General features: G+C 36.9%; 3 protein-coding genes across 9 annotated transcripts in view; 1 reads left to right on the forward strand and 2 right to left on the reverse strand.

Annotated features, from left to right (window-relative positions):
• The window catches only part of LOC107274713 (Golgi phosphoprotein 3 homolog sauron), a 5,730-nt gene extending 513 nt beyond the window's left edge, over positions 1-5,217 (forward strand). Inside the window, exons 2-5 of the mRNA XM_015754126.2 lie at positions 745-1,434; positions 2,555-2,801; positions 2,883-3,058; positions 3,373-5,217. Of these exons, the coding sequence (XP_015609612.1) occupies positions 1,183-1,434; positions 2,555-2,801; positions 2,883-3,058; positions 3,373-3,621 (924 nt within the window). The 5' untranslated portion in view covers positions 745-1,182 and the 3' untranslated portion in view covers positions 3,622-5,217. The remainder of the gene's footprint in view (positions 1-744; positions 1,435-2,554; positions 2,802-2,882; positions 3,059-3,372) is intronic.
• A 1,478-nt stretch (positions 5,218-6,695) lies between these two features.
• On the reverse strand, positions 6,696-11,239 carry LOC107274712 (putative protein-glutamate O-methyltransferase). Of its 6 annotated transcripts, none has more exons than XM_015754123.2 (7): positions 11,133-11,239; positions 8,976-9,113; positions 8,789-8,894; positions 8,396-8,637; positions 8,129-8,314; positions 7,629-8,034; positions 6,696-7,542 (listed from the first exon to the last, which is right to left on the reverse strand). In XM_015754123.2, the coding sequence occupies exons 1-7, from the start codon at positions 11,222-11,224 to the stop codon at positions 7,183-7,185; spliced, it is 1,530 nt and encodes a 509-aa protein (XP_015609609.2). In that variant the 5' UTR covers positions 11,225-11,239; the 3' UTR covers positions 6,696-7,182. The 6 variants fall into 6 exon arrangements, with proteins under 6 accessions (XP_015609609.2, XP_015609610.1, XP_015609606.1 ...); XM_015754124.2 differs by lacking the exon at positions 11,133-11,239 and adding an exon at positions 9,731-9,868; XM_015754120.2 differs by lacking the exon at positions 11,133-11,239 and adding an exon at positions 9,257-9,404.
• A 7,500-nt stretch (positions 11,240-18,739) lies between these two features.
• The window catches only part of LOC107274771 (lachesin), a 105,909-nt gene continuing 102,270 nt past the window's right edge, over positions 18,740-22,378 (reverse strand). For both annotated transcript variants that reach the window (XM_015754273.2, XM_015754272.2), the window contains one exon: positions 18,740-22,211. In XM_015754273.2, the coding sequence (XP_015609759.1) occupies positions 22,138-22,211 (74 nt within the window). In that variant the 3' untranslated portion in view covers positions 18,740-22,137. The remainder of the gene's footprint in view (positions 22,212-22,378) is intronic.

The raw sequence follows: 22,378 nt of genomic DNA on the forward strand, positions 1-22,378 counted from the left end.
TTAGGGGGGGGGGGGGCAATAGAATGTCCTACTTGAATTAAAACCTTTCATCGATAAAATTAAAGTAGTTTTTTCATGTAAGACCTTATTCTTAAGTTATTTGACGGTGTCTATTTAAATGCTTCACACTGTATATATATGTAGACAGGTATGTACTTATTCAATATTACGTTTAAATGTGCTTAGCGTGGATATAATAATATATAAATTGATCAAAGTTCCGTCTAACGTCAGATCATATGCAGTCAAAACATTATAGAAACAGTGAGTCAACTAGCACGAACAATGGCGAGCTTGTAACTCGGTGCAATTTGTTATAATACCTTTAACAATAGTGACATAAAGAAATAGAGGAACAGACGAAACAAAAGGTGGTTATCGCTCAACTCTCCCACGTAGCAGATTCTTCCTATCATTATTTCACATCATATTGTAGTTTTCCTTAGCTTAACCCTTAGAAGTAGCACTAATCACGTAAATGTTGGTTTTAAATCCACACACATTTTTAAAGGCAGCGTCGGACTGATTGAATTTGTAAGAACGAAATGGTTGCGTGGTACAGTCAATTAAGAAAATAGAAGAATTAATGGTATGGCACCTTCTTCACTTAAAATGATTAACGATCATGAGACTTGCAAATTGTACTGAGAACCATCGGTATTTTACCGGCAAAGCTTGGCTCAAACTTCCGTGAAGTATCCTTTCTGTTAGTGTTACATGTTCTATGATCTTTTCTATCCGCAGGCCTACCGTGGTTGAGGCGGCCGCGGAAATATGTATCGTACATACCGACGTGATATACGAGAAACTTGTTAAAAGGTTTGCTACGTCGCCGAAGCAACGAATTACTGGCAGGTCACTCTGGTCTCGTGGGTTGAATGTGAAGAGCAGTGAAGAGCGATAAAACCAGTAGTAACTGCAGTAAATTGTAGTGAAGAGCAGGACGAGTACCAGTACCAGCCGCATCGGTTGGTTGTGGCGGAACAAAAAAAAAGTGATTGCTGGGAGTGAGCTGGCCATCTTGCGAAGATATGTTGTGTCGGAGCAAACGTCAACATAATAGTGTTTATTATACGATACATGCCGTGAGCTCTTATTAATTTTGTGCCAATTTACGTTATTGGGGTGTGACACTGTGGCGTTTTGAAACGTGTGCACGATTTCGACGAGACGGATTTGACAATGAATCGTACAGACGGTCTGGTACAACGGCGCAGAGTGGTTAATAGCGGCAGTGCTAGTGGACTTGGCCAAGACGACTCGCCTGAACAGGCATCTGCAAATTCAGACAAACTTTCTGGCCATGGAGCAGATTCTGATAGTTCCTCCCAGAAGGATCTCAATTCAAATCCTACAGTTGACGAGGACTCTGATAAGGAGACTCGACTTACGCTTATGGAAGAGGTTCTTTTATTAGGACTCAAGGATAAGGAGGTTTGTACGGATATTATTAACCATGTTTTTATTACCGCATGATGCTTCCGTGAAAGCGTGGTATCCTTTGATGAGCTGGCATCGTAGCAAAGTATTTTGATGTATGTGATAAGAACACACAACGTCATATTTATATACATATGTTCTTAATTGCCACGTGATATTAACACTTGAAATGAATTATTTTCTTTTTCATTATTTGTATAACGTATATGATGCTTTTAAATAAGTTACTGTGGTTTTTAATTTTGCTTCTTCTCTCTTAATTTTTCTAAAAAGGTTGATGTTTATACTCTTTGAAATAGGTACTGCTCGACTCTTTATGACTCGCTGCTGTACAGTTTATACAAGGTATATGTACCATGCTGGTGTGCAGTTTATATGCAATGTATTTTATTTTGCTGAAAATCTATCTATATATAATTAATGTATTTCTGTTGCCCAAATTTTATTTTTGTACTTACATGATTTACAACATTGCATTATTAACCACAATATTATTATTCTTAAATATATATATTGTGCATTTATTAGTACAAAATACTAAATGTATTGTATATTTTTAACAGATACTGATCATTTAATTTATTTATATGAATGTTATTACGCCAATTAATTGTGCTTGTCAGTTTCAATTTATATATATATATACTAATAATCTTTTATCATATAATTAGACTGGTAATTCTGAATGATATCACAATATTTTATTATATTTGTACCTTCTTTCTAACATTTTAGTTTTGAACTAAAGTATTAATAAATCATAGTGATTTCAGTTTCGCACTGTATTGACTAATCTTAAGCACTAAGTAATTCATGTTCTCTCTAAAGTAAGATGATACTTTTATTCAGCATGATGTAAGGAAAAGATTTTCAAGTATTTTAGTTTTAGTGAATAGTATGATGCTGTGAAAAGGAAATGGTATTAACATGTCTCTTTCATGAGTTTAATGGGATTTGTTATGCAATAGACTGCATAGATGTTAGAAAGTACGTTTGTGCATAACATTAATCAGGTTCACTTATAAATTTTGTGTACTTTCTTCTTTGTAGGTTATGATCAGTGGAGTTGCATTGATTTAGTATATGTATATGTTATAACAATATCTATTTTCAGGGTTACACATCATTCTGGAATGACTGTATAAGTTCAGGGCTGCGTGGATGCATTCTGGCTGAATTAGGTCTCCGTGGCCGAGTAGAACTGGAAAAGGCAGGAATGCGTAAAAGAGGATTATTGGCCCGAAAGCTTTTACTAAAAAATAATGCACCCACGGGTGATGTATTGCTAGATGAAGCTTTGAAACACATCAAAGAGACTGATCCTCCAGAAACAGTTCAAAGTTGGATCGAATATCTCAGTGGTTGGTAGAAAAATATATGAGAAAAATGTGACTCTTTTTTTCACAGAACATCTAGTTAAATCCTGATTTTAACTTTTAAAGGTGAAACGTGGAATCCATTAAAACTGCGATATCAGCTGAAAAATGTTAGAGAAAGATTAGCAAAAAATCTAGTTGAAAAGGGTGTGCTGACGACCGAGAAACAAAATTTCCTATTGTTTGATATGACAACCCATCCACTTACGGACAACCTGGCTAAGACGCGCCTAGTTAAAAAGGTTGTTAAACATACTTTATGTACATTAGATAGCAGTGTTAAAAATATTTCGTATAATCAAAGTTATAAAATTTTGTAAGCATTATGTTCAATGGAGGTAAAATATTGCATCTAGTCGCATGTGTGCGTTTTATTAGTATTGATTACAGTCAGTATTAATAAACGTGAGATAATATCATTATAGAGAATGAAGTAATCACATGATTTGTCATCAAATTATTAAAACTTAGTCCAGAAACCGTAACGAATGCAATAACTTTTGGTTGAATTGTCGTCGCAAATTCTTTTATACTCCATATACGTGTCGCTTTTCAGATTCAAGAAGCTGTTCTTGGTCGTTGGGTAAACGATGCCGGACGTATGGATCGACGAACCTTGGCATTAGTGATTCTAGCTCATGCCGCTGACGTCCTGGAAAATGCATTTGCACCTTTATGCGACGACGATTATGAAGTTGCGATGCGACGAGTGAGAACTCTCTTGGAGCTTGATTTCGAGGCAGAAGCTGCGAAACGTAATGCTAATCCCGTTCTCTGGGCCGTATTTGCAGCATTCACCAAGTAACATCCCTTTCATAATCTAGGAGTATAAGGAACGAGTACTGGATACTGTCGTGAAAAGTGGGATTATCATTTTTTGTATGTCCGCGGAAAAAACGGCCGTCAATGCATTCGTACAGGAAACTCCAAGTAACCTGTAGTGAACAGTGTGAGCGGTTTAGTGTTTTTTCGAATGTAAGCGGGTTGCATTGTTATTATTTAAAATGTTTTATCGATATCAGAACTGTCCATAAATAATAAAAAAGAGGATGATACATCAGAAGTATATAACGCGTTTAAAAGCGCGAGTGAATAGATCAAGCGTGCTTGTGATGCGATGCCAATTTTACAAGAAGACTGTCTATAGACATTACGTTTTGTCCCATACCTTATTAGTATCCATAACTCCAATCTGCGCCACACTCTTGGCGATTCTTTAACTACACCAACTTTCGGAGTTACACTTATTTCAGCATGCGACCTTTTGCGCTATGAGAAATTAACTTGACCTAGTCGGCCAGCCTGTGGCACCGTAAAGTGGCAGTATGGTACCAAAAGTTTATCAAGTTGCAATACGTCAAATAATAATGTTTTCCAGTGTCGTTGCTATTTCGTTCTGTTAAAAGGAATCGTAAAAATCTGTTCAGTTCAGCGGTGCAAAGTGGATAAAGGTTGTAATTCTTTATACGTTCTTTATTCGATTCTGGTAGCGCATATAAAAATGAAAATAATTTATGATCATTTAAGTTCAAGTGAACATCAACATTTGAAAACCTACTACTTTAGTTGATTCTCCATTAGTAAAATCACAGCATTCACCAATGTAGTGGAGTGACGTGTATCATTTCATTGATATTTTATAATTTTAGTTAAAACGCATCACGAAGCTGAATAATTTTACCCACGTACTTGCACGTTGTAAAGAACTCATATAGCACAACTCATATAGCAACAAATCCTACATAAATATAAGTTGATTAATGTTATTACTTACAACATAATTATTGTTCGTTAAACATAAACGTACCGAATTCTGAAATTTGCCTACTTCAATATTTGCTGGTCAAATACACGACGGTAAATGAATTATTACAAGATGCATTCTATTTTCATGACAACATTGTCCTGTTACAGTATCGTAAAATAAAAGCATTGAACAAATAAATATATATACTGTTTAAGACATTAAGGATGTAGGGTCTATATCTGCAGTGCCATTTGTATCAATTACGTTTTTTTTTCTATTGGTAATATACAAGTATCCTACTGCCACTTGATCACTTCCCGAACTTTCAAATATCCGTATTAGTCGGTGCTGTGATCACGCAGGGCTGTGTATTATGCAAAAAAAACTTAAATCTACAGCTTCATAATCTTTTGTACTTCAGTAACAAACTGATTTCTTTCTTGACCATGAGACACAATCACAAACATAACTAACATCATTCAGATAGTACATTTTCGAATGATCATTGTTTGTAAAATTAAAATAGCTTTGTTACTGATGTTTGAAAACGTATTGTCAACAATTTTCAACAAGGTGTGTTGTGCAATTTAGCTAAATGGCTCTGCCACGTACCCTTAGGGTTAAATAAACTAGCTTGGTAAACACTTACGAAATGTGTCAGACATCCCTTTTACCACAAAGTGTGTGAAAAATGAGAATACCGGTGCGTTCGTAATGCCATGCCGTAATTGACGAGGTGTAAAGTATTTCGCTGAGGATATTTAATTGAAATTTCATTTTACTTGACGGTATAGGGCCAACGAATTCGTATGGTCCAATTGATATGTACACTCAGATCTAGCGTCATGGGTTTGTAAATTCAGAAACATCCTAGAACATCTAATTACATTGGCGGTTATCTGGTCGATTATTCATAGAACTTCTAAGTAATTTGCTGAACGGTTTAGGACACACCTCTTATCATCCCTCTTTGAGCTCGTTTACTTTGTCATTACCTGTATATATATTTCCCAGAGTTCTCTATCGCTATTGCTCAAGCAACAACGTGCTCATTATTTTTTTTCGCATGAGCATTGGGCAATGCGTAAAATAATATTGAAGGGCTGATCCAGTATTCAATGGGGTATTCAAGTTTCCTACAATGTATAATGGAATGGAAGTAAGTTCAAATTGAATTGTGTAAAGTTGAAATAGGTGGAAAGTGTTATTGACAATACGAATGGTGTCGATATCAGATTTATTCCTGGTGCGCATATGCATTTTGGGACCATAAAATCATTAGAGAGGGAACGTCGATTAGTGAGGGACATCAATAGAACATTTGAATGTATGTTTTAATTGATCTTACTTGGTATACACTACATGTTAATTTTCTAATATATCTATGCCATTGAAGATTGAATATTAGAAATTTTACGGTTATTTTATACTAAGTATGACCAATAGAAATATACTTAAAATCTTTGTTATTTTGTCCTACAATTAAGTAGCATGAATATCATTACACCTGTTCTCATTTTTGTGCACACTTGTACTTATGTTGCACCATCGGCCCTTCCATATTGTGATAACACCCAGGAGATAATGGTGTTTCCTGTGACAGAATTCCTTTGTCTTTTGTGACCTCTTAATTGGGTCAACATATGGCGTACTAGGATATAATTGCATGAATTGATGAATAGTGTATAAAGGCATGCTAAGCGATGATTTAAGTTAATAAATAATTATCTATTGTAAACTAAAAGTATTAGTGTAATCAAATTAAGGATGTATAATGATTGCTATTTAGGTGGTTTTGAGAGAATGACAAAGGGATAGAGTTCATTTTAAATTAAATATTTTTTCCCATTTCATATAAATTATAATGAATAATTGTACAAACGATTGTAGGACAGAAGGATGTTATCATGTATTTACGAATAACGGTTACTTATTACCCTTATTATTAAATAATGTATTACTAATAAGTGTAATGAAATAAATATTACTTCAAATAGTACACAATTGTTTGGGAGCCATTGGGAATTTGTCTTTGTGGAAATAATTGAGACGTTTGTATAGACTTGCGCAGTATTGACTTGGTATATTTGACAAAATATTGAGAACGAGTTAGGTGCATTCAGTGACGATTATTTAACTATTCGGAAGATCGTGATATATTGTTAAGAATAATACATTATATGTTGCTTACATTAGATTACTTTTTCTACGTTATGGCTGTCTGTTTCTTGTTCTTTTACTAAATATACGATAAGGTGACATGTTTTACATTAGCAGATACATGTGCTTTTGCTGACTTGTAATAATATTGTGATTTGATTTAATTATACATTTATTTTCCAAATATTAATTTCTTGTGTCTCTCAGCGGTTATGTAATTTGTCTTGCACCGCACGTATAAGGTTTAGTACAAAAAAAAGTATTTTTTCTAGAGAATGTTATGTACATTTCAAAATATGGAAATTGAATATTTGGAAAAGTTATAAAAGTAAATATATGCAAAAGGGGAGAACGTGCAATCAGAAAATTAAATCTTTTCTGAACTCTGCTGTTTCGCCACAGCAATGATTAATTATTTTTCAAATAACATTTTATTATTATGAATTTCTCTTATGTGATTTAACATGTTCTTTGTATGCATGGACACCCACTATTGATGGTGGCTTGTATAAGGCCATATTGACCAGTGATCAGCCAGTTTTCATCTTTTGCGCGAATTGCTTCTGCTTTACCTGGTGGCAGACCGACGCAAACATCGGATTTTATAGTTCTTAAGCTGAGCAAATTAGTTGGTGTAAAACCTCGCAATGACTCTAGAAAACTGGTTGTATATTCGAAATTGATATCACCAGTCAGTTTTCTGTAATTCAGATCGCCTTTAAATATGGCCAATGTGGCTTCAGAGAGTTTGGCGTATAATATTGGATCGCGACTCTTCATTTGTGCATAGTCATATGGTTCAGTCCAAAATAATTCTTCCTGTAACGTCATCAATTACATTAGAATTAGTGAATTTAGTATAATATAGTTAGCTCAGTGATTAAATTAGAAGTATGAAGAAATACCTCTATGGTGAAAATATTATTTTGCACATGATTGGCGCATATTTCACCCAAGGCTGATAAATCAGGATTTGATGATGTTTTCATTTGCTCCACTAGCCAATGGAAATCATTGACAGTGGTGTCACTCACGTACCATGGCCTAGATTTAACGTAAAAACGAACTTTTTGCGTTAGACCATGAGTTACCATAAATGCAGCCAAACATAAATCGGTAAATAGTTCATATCCTGCATTGTCTAGTATTATATCAACAATGAGAGAGTTATTTTGTTTGTCAGTCTTACTTAGAAGATCCCAAATATATTTCGATTCATCCACAAGAATGTCTTTTTCTAAAGATTCTAAGAGTGAGATTGGATTCCCAGATTGATTGCTTTCAGCGCCAGCGCTAAGAGATAAGTCACATCTGTAAGTAAAATATAGTACCAGTTAAAATTTCATATATTTTTTCAGATGATGGCATAAAGTGAAATATGTTGTCTCATTTACAAAAAAGTTACCTGTTTCCCCAAAGATCAACTTTTATTAATTTAATAAATTCATGTTTCCGTTCAGCAGATGATACATTTTCTGTTCTATTAATAAGATCCATCGTATAGTGGCTAAGGGCAATAATACTACCGATCGATCCAGTAAAACTATCTTGCTTTTGTTTTCTAAAAGGGTCATAGTTTTTTAAGGTTTTCCTGAAATTATAAATATGATTTCATTTATTATATTCATTGTTTTAAGGTACTGGTTTATCTATAATATGATTTGAACCTTACGTGAGTGCAAATTCTTGTGCCAGCCTACGATATAGATAACATTCACAATATAACCAATGTGTGTTAAACCAACATGGTATTTCTCCTTCTATTCTAGTACGTTCATCAAGGTACTCATTCCATACATTTTTATCATCGTCAATATCAACTGAAGGAAGTCGCTGTAGTGGTTTATTGGTAACTACTTCATTTTTCAATTTACTAATACGTCCTATAATGTGTTTTACTTCCTCTGCTGATTCCTGCAGGTATTTAACAAAATATATATAACAGGGATTATACAGACTGATCGCAGTACTATCCACACATTTTCGCTAAATATAATGTATACTCAAATTTATGTGCAATCACATGGATATACTTTATTTGGAGTAGTGAGAAATATACATTCACCTGTCCATATTGTTTAATAATTTCATCTTTCTCACGACTTAAAGTATCAACAATTTTTGTTAAGATGACTGGCAATCTATCTCTTATGGTCACAAAAGCAAAGCTCCTGCATCAAAAAAATGTCACTTTTAATAACTTCAAGCAATAAAGACAAACTTCAGATCTATAGGTTACAAGAGAGTCTTACCGTTTATATATCCCAGCAAGATGAACACCATGTGGAGTCTCAATGTCTTGAAGTCCCTGTATCAAATCCAGTGAGTTTGTTCTTTGTGACATGGTCTCCACCTTTTCACTTTCTGACTTTACGTCTGGTAGAAGACAGCTAAAAGACAGAAGAACTATAAACAGATGAATAATAACGTGTGGAATATTAGGCAGAAATTCAACCATTTCATATGAACTAATGGACCAATTATGATTAAATTAAAAATCCGTAAATACGCAAGACTAATAAGATGACCTTACTTGACCTACGCGTCTTTAAGGAAACGATGATCTTATAATTTATTGCTGAGACTATTCTATTGACAAGCTGCTATTATTTTTAGCCTCAACTCATTGCGCAAGGCGCAAGCGCTTATTATCAGCGCGCACGTGTTCGATGGAAAGTAATCTGAATTCTTCTGACTTAGATTACATGAATTACGGAATGAATTCCTTTGAAGTCCTCTTTTAATTGTGACTTAAGTATTAACGCTAATGATTCCCTTTTTTAAATGCATCACAAATGTAACTTAATACAGTTGTAATGCTTCCTGCAACTTTACAGAATTGCAGAGTTCGAGCAACAGTTCAGCATTTCGTTTAAAATTTTAATATTAAAAAACCTGTTTATTTCAGGTGAAATGCATTTCGATAATAACAATAAGTTTTCAGGAAAATTCTAACGTAGATAATTATTCATTAAAATTCCCTAATATATCACCACTATGTGCTTACCTAGTAGAAATTTCAATTCCTACGTTTAAGTTGAAAAGCGTGTACGTCACAGACAGTCTTTTGAATTTCTTTTTCTCATAACTTCGCAATTTCTCTTTGTGTTCCTGCGTAATCGGCTTTACTCGGGTTCATTAAAAGTAACGAGAAGAAAAGAACTATTAAAGAGTCGACTTTGCTCGATCGACCATTTTGAACTTTCATCTATCTAATTCTAGCTGTAGGAACACACACCACTTTATTATTACTCCACCCAAGACTTACTATTGAAGTCTGGCGAGCTTCGTCCTGACTTGTCTTGCGGCAAGTTGGTTTTTGCGACAACCAAAATAGCTAACTTCAGTGATAATTTAGCTACAGATGCCAAAGACTTTATTAAACTTAGCAAAGTCAAGCGGGTAAAAGTTTCCCGTGCTTTTCCCTCTCATGCTACCTCGGGCATCCATGTTTTACTACTGGTAGTTAGAGTCCGCGCCATACGGCACTGAAAGATTTGTAATAATTAACAAAATAATAATCGCAGTCTCAGCTGATTACTTCGGATGAATTGTGCATTTGGTCCAGGCTACCGAGTGGGAGCGAGTTGGCGCTACTGGAGGATGGGTAAGACCGGCAGCAATGTTGCTAATTAGTACATACCACCGAATGCGGCATAACTCGCAACCCATGAATTCCATGAACCACACAGTACAGTCACAAGAGTTAATTCATCAAGATTATCTACGAGTTTCTAATACAATACAGTGATATCGCGTAAGTTATGCTTTATTCAATTTTACTCATCCAATCTTCGATTTATAATATTAACTTTTTCTTAAGCTTAACCTAACCTAACATCAAACGATATACCTTAATTATCCATTCACTAATTAATGCACCTCTACTTCCTTCCCGTCTTTTTTTCACTAGGCACTTTTTGCTCAGCTACAACATGTCTTACTTTTCTACCAACCTTAAAGCACATAAAGTCTGTGTCTATATTAACTTCATATATTGTCAAACGGAAATGCAAGATCTTCGATAACCTCGATTATACGGTGAACTAATGAAGTTCTTGGCGATACGTCAGGAATGAAAAATAGTCTCGACTCTCATAACGTCACCTTCGTGTTCACGAGTCGCGAATCGAATCTGGACAAATCGCGTCGTGATTTTATTTATCCCGGTCTCGGTCGGCCATCCTTTGGCTAAGTTCACGAGACGAAAGGACTCTCCTGAATACAGATGGTACAGGGTGTGCTAAATTTATATTCACGGAACTCGCGTACTCTCGCGGACACCGGCACTTTGGACATTTATCGACTAGCCCGACGGCATAGCCGTTGACTCGAACCGTTCATCGTCACGGGACAATAATTTTCCTGCTTTTCGTGGAGACCAAATTTAATTATCATTCTGGAAATACCTTCTCGACCATCGGCGCGGTGTGAGATGCCGAATGTGGCGACGCCTAATGAAGAATGACGAGCTTTTTATTGAATATGACTGTACATACATTCTCGAATAACATATGTATATGTACGTCATATATCTATATCACATAGCAGACGTATTCAGTATATCGATGCCACTGATAAATGTCGTCCCACCGGATTAAATCTATTGTAAAAAGATATTAATTATATGATATTTGTTTTCATCCTTTTTGAAAAATATAATAATCTTTTATTATCCGTCATTGTCCTTTAACGCAAAAAGTAAGAGACAGGCGTACCAAGACTTTATTTCGTGCGTTATTATCTAAAACGTATTAGCGTGCAGCAAAATCGACGTTTGTATTAGTATATTGTTGATTAGTGTTTTCAGTAGTAGTCGTACCGCTGTTACAACTTTACGAGCGGTCGTATAAAACTATGAACGATATGGCAGAGTGTATGACGTGCATTTTGCAGAGTCCCTCGTAAATGCACGTTTAGACCACATGGCTCGTGACAATTCTCGAAAGCTAGAAAACCTTTCACGCTCTACGAGAATTATTTGGCAAAATTGAAATTTCTCAGTTTGACATTACTTACGTTAGCAGCAGATACGACATTGACTGAAGCTAGTGACTCTAGTGAAAAGTTATACTCTTGTTAACTTTCACAGCGCTCAGATGAGTAGAGAATTTCAATTTATAATGTATATCTATATAATATAAATTGAAATATCGTACCATATATATGTATACATATATACCTCAGCGGTCGGGTTCGTCCAAGTTGAAACAAAATCTTAAAATGTAAATGATAGTTCTGCACTAATTACTCATGGCTCAAAAGCCAAGAGCGAACTTAATGAAAACTTTATGAATAGTGGTTAATCATTATTAATTTCATATTGTTCATAGTGTTTACAGGCAATTTGTTCTGCGATAACAAAAGGCTAGAAGTTCAGCATTTTTTGAGTTCAACAAGATAAGAGGAATACAAGAATCATGAATACTTTCAGTTCCTGATGATCGTCTATGCTCCACCATTTCCTTTAGCAGCGCATATACAGAATACAACTAAAAAAAATCAATGTTTTCGCTTCAGTCACCGATGAACCACAAGGAATAGCATGTAGCGTGTATTACGAGTAAACACGCCGTTGAACAGTATGGGAAGTATAGTCGTTCCATTCTTTAAAATTTCTCCCAGTATCTTTTTCGACGTACAACATTCTCCACCCTCAGATTCCAAGATGTGCAACTCGTGTTACGTATCCTCACGTGTGCAATCAGTAGAATCAATAGAGCGTACGCGTATCTAAACTTGCCACGGGAAGAGAGAATAAAATATGAGAATATACGGGCAACGAATGCACCATCAAGAAAGAAGGCTTGACTGGAGACTTCAGTAGCAAAGCCGATACTTCTGTGAATTTAATGATTTTTTCTTGTTCCCAGCTTCGTGGACAAGCAAGCAAACAGACCCGAGGAAGATTCGCCATGAGTTTCCTTAAGACTTTCCTAACTAATTCTGCCGAATTAAACTCCCGTTTGGACAAACTCCTTCTAATTACAGGTGCGGCACTTTCAGTTCCCGTGACGTCTGTCCTGTACCTCACTCTTTGTCTCTGCGTCCTTGCACAAGTTTCCTTTAATGTTTTTGTTCTTCGCCATCCCGAGGGATGAGCTCAAAAAAAGATGGTACGTCTTTGTAAATCATTACGCACACACACCGTATCTACGTCGTATAGCTACGACAGGCAATAATCTTGCAGGGGTATCATAGCGATTATAGAATGGGTCCTGCTGGGGTAGGTCCGTAAGTGCCCACGGGGTGTGCGAATAATAGGGTAATTGTTATGCCACGGCACGGTAGGCGGGGGATCAAAACCGTGTCCCTCTGATAAGACACGGCTATGGACATACTCGACGGACTTAACTTAGATCCTAGGCCTGCTCTTACTCTGTCTTCCTTCTTGAAATCCCTAAACTCAAAGTCCAGTGTACACATTCAGCTGCTAGGTGAAACCGATTAGAAAGCACTAGTGTTCTTAGACATTTTCATAGGTCAGATGTATTAAGGAACCAAGATAATATTGTTACAGGGTCATGAAAGTATGGAATTTATTAGCTAAGATGCACGTTTGCGGTTCGCGGCGATACGGTGGATGATTTTTAAAATCTCGTGTGACAATCATTGAATACTTTTTGATTAGGTATCGATTGCGCATATTATTATTGTTCTTTCCGTTCGCAAATATAAAGAACTATCTTTGCCATTTTTAAATGATATCGAAAAAAGTTAAATGCATGGTTATGGAGAAGGAAAAAGGAATAGAAGTGAAAAAAGATTAGACTAAAAGCACACATAATAAGGGATGTGCGTTTGAAATTTGGTAACTTTTTGACAAATTTTCGATACTGCCGGAACATCTTAGCTTCGTGCAGCAGCGTCAGGCCCAACGTGCGATTTGCAATTGTTTGAAATACGCGTTCAGCCAGGTGGAAATCTGTACAGGGCGACTAAAACATATTACGATACTAGTTTTTGTATCTCAAGTTGCGAGTCTACATGTTCCATTTTGGATTCTATGTGTTCTTCGCTATGGATTTTGGAGTTCACAGGAGTCTTTGGAATTTGGAGTGTTACTGGTCGCGGCCGTACTCTAGCGAAATTATCCGGAACTATTGCAGGTGCTTAGCAGCGACATCTGGTGGAGTTTTCCGAAACTAAAAAAAATGCTCCCCCATGAAAATGCAATTTTAAGCGATAATTTATCGACTTAGTTTTCTGTAACTAACAAAACTGCTTCTCAGGAAAATGCATATCTCGAATTGACAATTTCGCTAGAGGGTATGGAATTCGCAAAAATTTCGCTAAGGGCGGAAAGCGTTACCAACGTCGCAAAGGATGCAAATTCTGCGACCAGGAGCGCGATAGGCTGTAAAGGCTATGATCAGGAACACTCCAAATCCCAAAAGCTCCCGTAGACTTCAAAATCTATGGCGAGAAACACATGTAATATATAGACTTTTAACTTGAGATAGAAAAATAGCTTTACAGTACGTTTTAGCCGCCCTGTACGACTTTGCATTTGACTGAACGCGTACTTCAAGACAATTGCGAATCGCATGTGCAGCGTGAAGCTACTGTACGAAGCTAAGGCGTTTTGCCTGTATTGGAAATCTGTCAAAAAGTTACCAAATTTCAAACGTAAAAATATCCCTTATTATGTGCGTTATTCGTGTGAACTTTTTTTCATCTCTACTCTTTTTGCTTGCTCCGTAACTTTTGCATTTAACTTTTTTCGATATCATTTGAAATGGCAAAGATAATTTTCTAATTGCCAACGGAAATTAAACGAACAATAATAATAATATGCGCAATCGATGCCCAATAAAAAAATATTCAATAGGTGTCACATCAGATTTTCAAAATCGTACACCGTTTCACGGCAAACGTCCATCTTAGCTCATACACTCGTAGAACCGGTTAAGTATATGTTACATAGAGTGGTAAAAAATCCCTGTTAATTGTATTATTAGACTAGGCGTTAGGAGGAATGGACAATTGTGATACGAAGGGATAAAATGAAATTATGATAATCGTTGTATAGTAAAAAAAATTTTATTGTTTTGGGTACTCCACGTTGAGTTGGTTGGTACACGCATGTGTTGCTAGGAGCACGCGGTATGCTAAAGAACCACTTTCGCGGATTACACCAGACCCAAGTTTCTGAGGAAACTTTGGCGTACTGGAAATGCATGCACTTACTGGGTAAGACCTCCTGTAAAGATGTGCACCTTCTCCGCTGCTACTAAGTAAACTTGTATGCTCACATAAATTTCTTTCGTGACTGCTTGTCCGCTTTGCCGTTTGAAGACACGAGAAGACTGAAAATGTTTGATTGTTTTTGCTGTTTTGGCCAGACTGATGAAAGTGGTGTACGAGCGGGACTTTTCGAAAATATTTTTTCATTTCACTTAACTTACATAATGCTTAATACACGTGAAACTGTACTGAAGAATCATAACGGAAAGAATCCGCAGTACCTATGCTGTAATAATTTGATTTTGCTAGTTATACAAATAATTGGCAGTTCTGGATTTCTACAAAATTGCACTGAAAGTACCTGGGGGCTAGGGACCGTGTGTAACTACGTGCAAAGTAAACTTCTAATGGAAAAGGATTTACATTTGCATTAATAATCTCGAGTGTCAGTGGGGGATTCTTTCGTTTTGATTTGATAAGGATTTACAGTATTTAACTTCTCGATTCTCTTTATAAATGGTATTGGTGTAGTTCTTGCTATAGGAAATTCATTAGAGTCCACGAGCTGCAAGTTAATTTACATTTTAAATCAATACGTTGATTTAAGAAAAAAAAAAAATAATTATAGCAATGAATTTCACGTTAGTTAATAATTTCTTACATAACAGCATTCACGCTCCGTTATCAATCAATGGAATAAACATGTTCGATATGGCGTTTTAACATGGTTGAAATTCTGATTAGATATTACCTAGTGAATATCAAAGTTGCATTCTCGCATATATTAGAGCAAAACCGTCGAAATATCCTGGATTTCACAATCATAATAGAAACGCAGCTGAAACAGTAATGCACTGTCGCACGGTATCCTATATCAATTGTTTTGTATTCGTCTCTGCTTCATAATATTCACTTAAATTCCATTCTGATTAATTCCAGGTGTCCGACTTGACTATGCATAGATACATAATAGATATATAATATACACACATATTTGCCAGCTTGTTATTCCACGAAGATGCATCTAGCTCGAGTTATTTCAAGTTACTTATGAAAAGTGGCCGATCCTTTTGACGTGTTTGCATGAAGTACCACCCCACGTTCAAGGGACGCTGAACGCGTTCAAGATAACGAATCTGTATTCCGTTGAAAATATAATCACGATATTCCTTATACTACGAGGGTACATTATAACTGTATCTATAAGTGGCATAATAAATTCTTAAGAATATCTGCCGTCTAATAATGCGAATAACCACTGTACGTACACTTAATGGTACTTGTAAGGGGCAGTTTTCAAAGGGTCCCTTGGGACATGGCTCAATGTTGGAGCGAAACTGGTGGTAGTCGGCTGCCGGCTATGGACCATATTATAAAGTAAAGGGAACCACCGAGTAGCGACGGTGCTGCTGGTGTGGTAAGTGTTGCTACTAGTGAATGAACTATACAGTACAGGACTGTAGGAAGGTAAATTTAATTCGTAATCTGCCACAATGCCTACCCCTTGCAACGTGGCTCATTATGAATTTATGTAACCTTCTTGAACTCGACTGTTTCCACGCTTATAGAATAAAAAGTAACCTGGGTTCCGCGTGGAACGATACGTTGTTACCTTCGTGCTTTTGGGTCTGTTTAAAATGAAACGATCCCTTTTTATTTGATCGGAATAATTTTCTTTTGTGAAAACAAAAAATTACGTAGTCGTGAAATTTCGACGAGTCAGCGAATACACACGTTATGGATGCCGCAGGAGAATATTCTACGAAGCCTCGACATTTCATCCGGAAACGTGGTCAGTTCGGAACTGAGTATAATGCCAGTTTGAAAGAACCGTGTCGCGTCGTTTTGGCGGCGCTGAAAGGAGTAGGGTGAAACTTTAAAATCGCCGCGGTGCTTGCTGGGACGGTGATCGTAAATACATAACGTACTTCTGTGGATATATAAGAGTATAACTTTCTTCTTGCACTATGTGGTTAGTATATATAGGCATATACGTGTGCTTACATATATGAACACGTGTACGTAGTTAGATGTACATTTCCGTGGTTGCGCATGGAAAATTGAATATGTAGTTATAGAGGTACGACATTTATAAAGTATGTCAGAGGATTACGATACCTTGGTGATAAAAATCTCTTTCTCTCAAACTATCAGGACGACCGTTAACGTAGATAGATATTTTCTATATGGTCTTGAATGGGGACATTACAATTTTTTTTTATTGGTGTATCTTTCCTTTATTTGTTTCTCTTGTTGTATGTGTATATTGATCTTGCTACGAATTATTGCACCGCATTACTTGGCAATGCATTAAATTTGCTTGGCTTTCTTTTTTCATTCTTTTTTTTTTCGTTGTGCGTTATCGCTGGAATTGCAGGGCTAATCAAAACTGGGCCGCTACACGGTTCGTCGACTTTTCATTAGCCGTTCGTCGAGGGTTCGACGGCTCCGCACAATACGAGAGTCTGATAATTGGTGAACTATGGCACAATGGCAGGGATCATCTTTTCCTGGTTTCATTGTCTTGCTCTAGAAAATAATAATCGTAGAATGAAATACAACTGTATATACTTCACCGAACTGTGCGGATCTTGTGTAACATTCAAATTTGACAGTTCCATAAACGTTTTCATTAAATATTTTTTGCTATACTTTTTTTTTTAGTTAACAATGACAGGAATTTTCTTATTAAAGAATCTGATAAAAATTGCAAATTAGAAAATTTTCAGTATCTTCGCGCTCTTGGTAAAGAATTTAATAAAATGCCTTTTTGCATATTTTAATTTATTGATTTATCATAAAGTTACGGCTGTAGAAAAAAATTTTGAAATATTTAGAAAAATAGATACGAATCACGTATGAATTACGTGCTCTACTTTTCATTACATAATTTCATCTATCGTCTCATCTCCTAATAGACAATCGTATAGCATCCTATTCCGAGCGATTAAAACCAGCAATATAATCAATGATATGAAAATCAGTTAATTGTATAATAAAATTATTATAACGCGATTAAAAAAAATATATAATATTTATACCTGTATTGTGTATTAATTATAATATATATGGATTTACCTTATCCACAGACGATTAACAGAATTGACGTCCGCACGATTAGCCTAATCTCGAAATGACAACCGTGGTCACGGGCCAGATTCATTGACAACCACTCTCGCCTAATTAAGAGAAGTTTACGTAATACCTAGTCGACTAACAACGTACAGGTTGAGAGGGATGCAGTTAATCCTTGGTTCGTATGCAACTAGAGGGTTAGCTATTACAACATCAGAGGTTCCCGCAATTTTGATGAAATATTGCACAACGGTTGATGGGAGATTTACTCTACACTATCTATACCGTATATACTTTGGGAATAACCAGTTCTGTTGTTAAACTGTATATCTATTCGCCTAGTCAAACATTATTGTAGACTTTAATCATCCGATCAGAGATACGAACTCACTTTGTGGCTTACTAATTAGCATATACCATATACAGGATGCTCTTTACAGTTAACCCTTAGTTAACGTATTAGTTATACTTGAGAGAGTGTTTCTATCCAGCAGCCTGATTTCACGGGTTCAGCAGCCAAATATAGAAGTTATGGCTTATCGATCTTATCCATAAGCTCATCTCGGGCGTCCAGTGGTATTTCAATGAGATTAATTTTGATGCTATGAATTTCGAATTAGCCAGTACATTAGTATTTACAATTCGAAGTCACGCATTAGAAGGTATTTTAGTATGGGACTATGGGACAGGTGTGGTCCTGAATTAAAAAGGACGAAGAAAAAAAAAAGAATAATAATAATCATGACACAAGATATTGTTTCTCACCTCTTTTTATTACATGTCGTATGTACTTATAAGAATCTCTCGTCTGGTTCTGGTAGATAACAACATTCAACTCAACGACGCAAAGCATAATAATATCATATAACATACAATATAGTGATATCATTATTCAATAATCCCTCTTAATTTTAATATATGTATACATATATACCTTTATAATTATTTCATTACCTTTTTTTTTTGTTTTAAATCATCTTACATTAATAACTAGACGGCCAAGTTTATATTTAATTCGTTTAGCCTAAGGTCAAAATATCTTTCCTAAGGTTTACCCTTGTCCTCAGTTTTTGCAAGCTCCGCCGAGGACAGACGAGAACCACTTCGGGAAGCTCCGCCGTCCCATTCAGGCTTTAAAGCTAGATTTAATCTATGGTATATACTTATTTACTCGTATGTACAGATCCGCCGTTGATGAGTATTTCAGCTCAGACATGCCGTAGAACGAAAAGGAAAATTCGATGAGAAAAACTTGAAGGAAACTTTTATACGTTTCACCGGTTAGCTCCTGGCGTCTTATCACCGACTTTGCTACACACGCCAACTGTTACCCCCTCCCTTATCAGAATACATCCACTACACTTTTTGGTGACATACACTACACGACGCAATGTAAATAAAAAGTCAGTAGTCTCAAATAATATATATGTATATAGCCACACCCAAACGGCGATTGGAGTCGACCGATTAACAAATAATCCATAACAGGCCTTGTGACGTAGCATTAAATGTATTTTATACGTCATTAGGTTCGTACGCGCGTCAATATTAAAAGAATACATTTTTGAATTTGCCGCGTTCTCTACGGCGACCGATTAACCCGATTAATTAGCGTCTACTAAATAATTGAGACAAAGTCGCTCGCCGTAAAGGCGTTATCGCATGGGGACAGCGGCGACGAGAAAAGGGAAGTTCAAGCGAAGCTATTGGGACCGACGCCCGGCGACGCTCGTGAACTTCGGGAAATGACAGCATTTCCTGCACGATAAGGACACTCGAGAGTCCTTGTAGGGGCGGGACGCCAACGCTTGGGTAGGTAAGACTCTGGTAAAGCCCTGAACTCGATTTTCTCTTCCTTAATCCAGTGGCAGCCCTTAACCCTTATTGTCCCGAGCCTGTTCTGTACCTGTTGCTTGAAACAAGTTCCTCGTTGAATAATAGATATTCCTGCAGTCAACGTACGTCCAGTGCAGCGTTAGCTGTTCTTTAGATAGAATTATTCGTGTCTTGAATTTTCACTACCTTTACGACAGCTTTATGCAGCAGCCGTAAAAGAGTCCAGCTGATATTGGGGCAATGGTTATTTGCGGTTTTGGAAAATTTGAATTTTTTTTTTTTTCAAAAAACAAATATAACGATAAACGAGGATTTACGTTACCTATGGTATTCTGTATCTATTCTGATTTTCGCATGTCTCGATATACATAAAGTTGCAGGAGAGCTTGGCGATCCTCGTCGACAGTCGCGTAACGCTGGATAACGCTTTATTGCCGCCAATTGACCTTTCGAATATTTCAACGCGTTTTCACTTGAGCAGTTAGAGCTGTATACCTGAGTAAAATGAGAATGTCAAGGAGTACTTGGTTAGTCGACGACTCCATACCGTACCGATACCCATATCGATAATGTATGATGTTAGCAAAGGGTTGTTATACCTCGTGCACACGTAATTAGTAGTACATTATCTAACAGCATTTTTATTCTCTCACTTTCTTATTCCCGTGTCTTCTTTTCCATTTAATCTTTCTTTCCGGCAGTTATTCATTTTCCAACAGTCAAGACTCCATTCGATGATGGACGCGCTTTACAATGTCGCTTAAAAGTAAACAGCACTATTTGACTATTCATGACGGTATTGGTGCTTTTACTTTCGATAACCACTGCCATTCTTTAGTAACACTAGTGACGACTTCAAGTCCGGAAATTTAATTATGGAAGTGACGATATCACCAAATTATTCGGTCCATTCATTGGGTTCTGATAAAGCCGTCGAGAAGGGGTACGGGGAAGGAGGGGGGTAGATGGCAATACTGGGACAGAATAAGGAACGTCAGAAGGACTCCGTTGGGAACTACAAGTGTGGAAGATGAATAAGGATGTAAAGGGACGAAGGGGGTTGGATTGAAAATGCACAGCCGAACGTGGAACCAAGTGGCTTCATAGAAAACTAGTTTGATCTTTGAACGACTACGGATTCCATCGGGGTAGGGTGAAAAAGATAACGACAAAAGTGGCCACTTCCTGTAACGTAATTGGCACTCCGCTCTTTAAATGAAGATCAGTTCTCATAGGACGGCAAGTCCTGTGCCCATGTGAATGGACCCTCGTTCGTTCGGGATAAATTGGTATTTTTATAAGTTAGCGATTTATATAAGGATTATCGAGAGCACCGTGAAAATCCTAACGCGCTACTAGCCGTCTCTAGTTTGTCACGTAATTAGAGGTGAGTGCAATCGTTGCGCAGGCGACGGGAGCTTCTTAGATTTTTAAATGATTACTTTTCACTGTCACTTGGTCTTTTATTTCTTTTAAGGTTTGTAGCACTGTCTACGTTCTTTAATCTACGCCATTCAGTGTAAGGGTGTGGCCATGAGCGAATGACATTTTAATCTCAAGTATTCAGATGGCGTCTGTGATTTTATAGGGGTGGGACATTGGGAATTCGATGGGTAAAAAATATCAGCGGGAATACGAAACGATAGGAGACCCCTTGTGGGAGGGTTGATGTAGTATAAAGAGAAAGGAGGGAGAAGCACGGATGAAAAGCATAAGGAAATAAGTATAAGGGAGTATCCAAAGTTATGCGCTTAAGGTGTACTATCGATATCTTGGATAGCAATTCGTTTAGATGCACTAGGAACACCTTTATCCAGTGATCGCGTGCAGTTCAGTATGTAGAATAAAAAGGGCAGTACTCCTCGTGCAAATTATATTAATCCTAGTGCAGACGGCTGCTTCGGTCAGGATGGGGTTAAGGGGTAGCAGTAGTATATGGAGACAGATTACACATTTTACAATATGTTACACTGAAAGCGATAGTCGTTGCACTTTCTGACATTGCCCATGCTCATAAAAGATCTTGACCCTTCCACACTTTATCCGGATGTACTCTTGTCGACGTCTTCCTGCAGGAAGATATTCAGCTCGCACATGCTGCTTCGTCCAGTTGCCGAACGCACTTCAGTCTTCGAAATATGTACGACTTCGTCCCGACTTGACTCTTGGCACGCATTACGACGTAAACTTTTAAACGGCACTAGCTATTCGGTCAGTCTTTATGTGTTTTGTTTTCATATCATTTCAACTTTTTGTTTCCTTTTTTTTTCGAGTTCGTAATTACAAGAGTTACTTGATATAGCTAAACAAGGGTGCTTATCGGATAGCCGTTACCGCGATCAAACCCATCACTAGTAACGCCATGGTCGTCGTGATACTCGCCGCCATGTCTGGAACAGATAGAAGAAGAAAGAAAAAAGTCAGACATACGTAAGATATTTCTTCGCGAGATATAACTCGAGAGGAGGATGATGCAACTAACTTCATGGACCACTAAGACAACTTCTCCTACCGGAATTACGAACATGGACGCGCGTAACGCAAGCTTGACGCCGCT

The sequence above is a fragment of the Cephus cinctus genome, unplaced genomic scaffold (assembly GCF_000341935.2).
Source record: "Cephus cinctus unplaced genomic scaffold, Ccin1 Ccin1_scaffold0101, whole genome shotgun sequence".
Classification (NCBI taxonomy): domain Eukaryota; kingdom Metazoa; phylum Arthropoda; class Insecta; order Hymenoptera; family Cephidae; genus Cephus; species Cephus cinctus.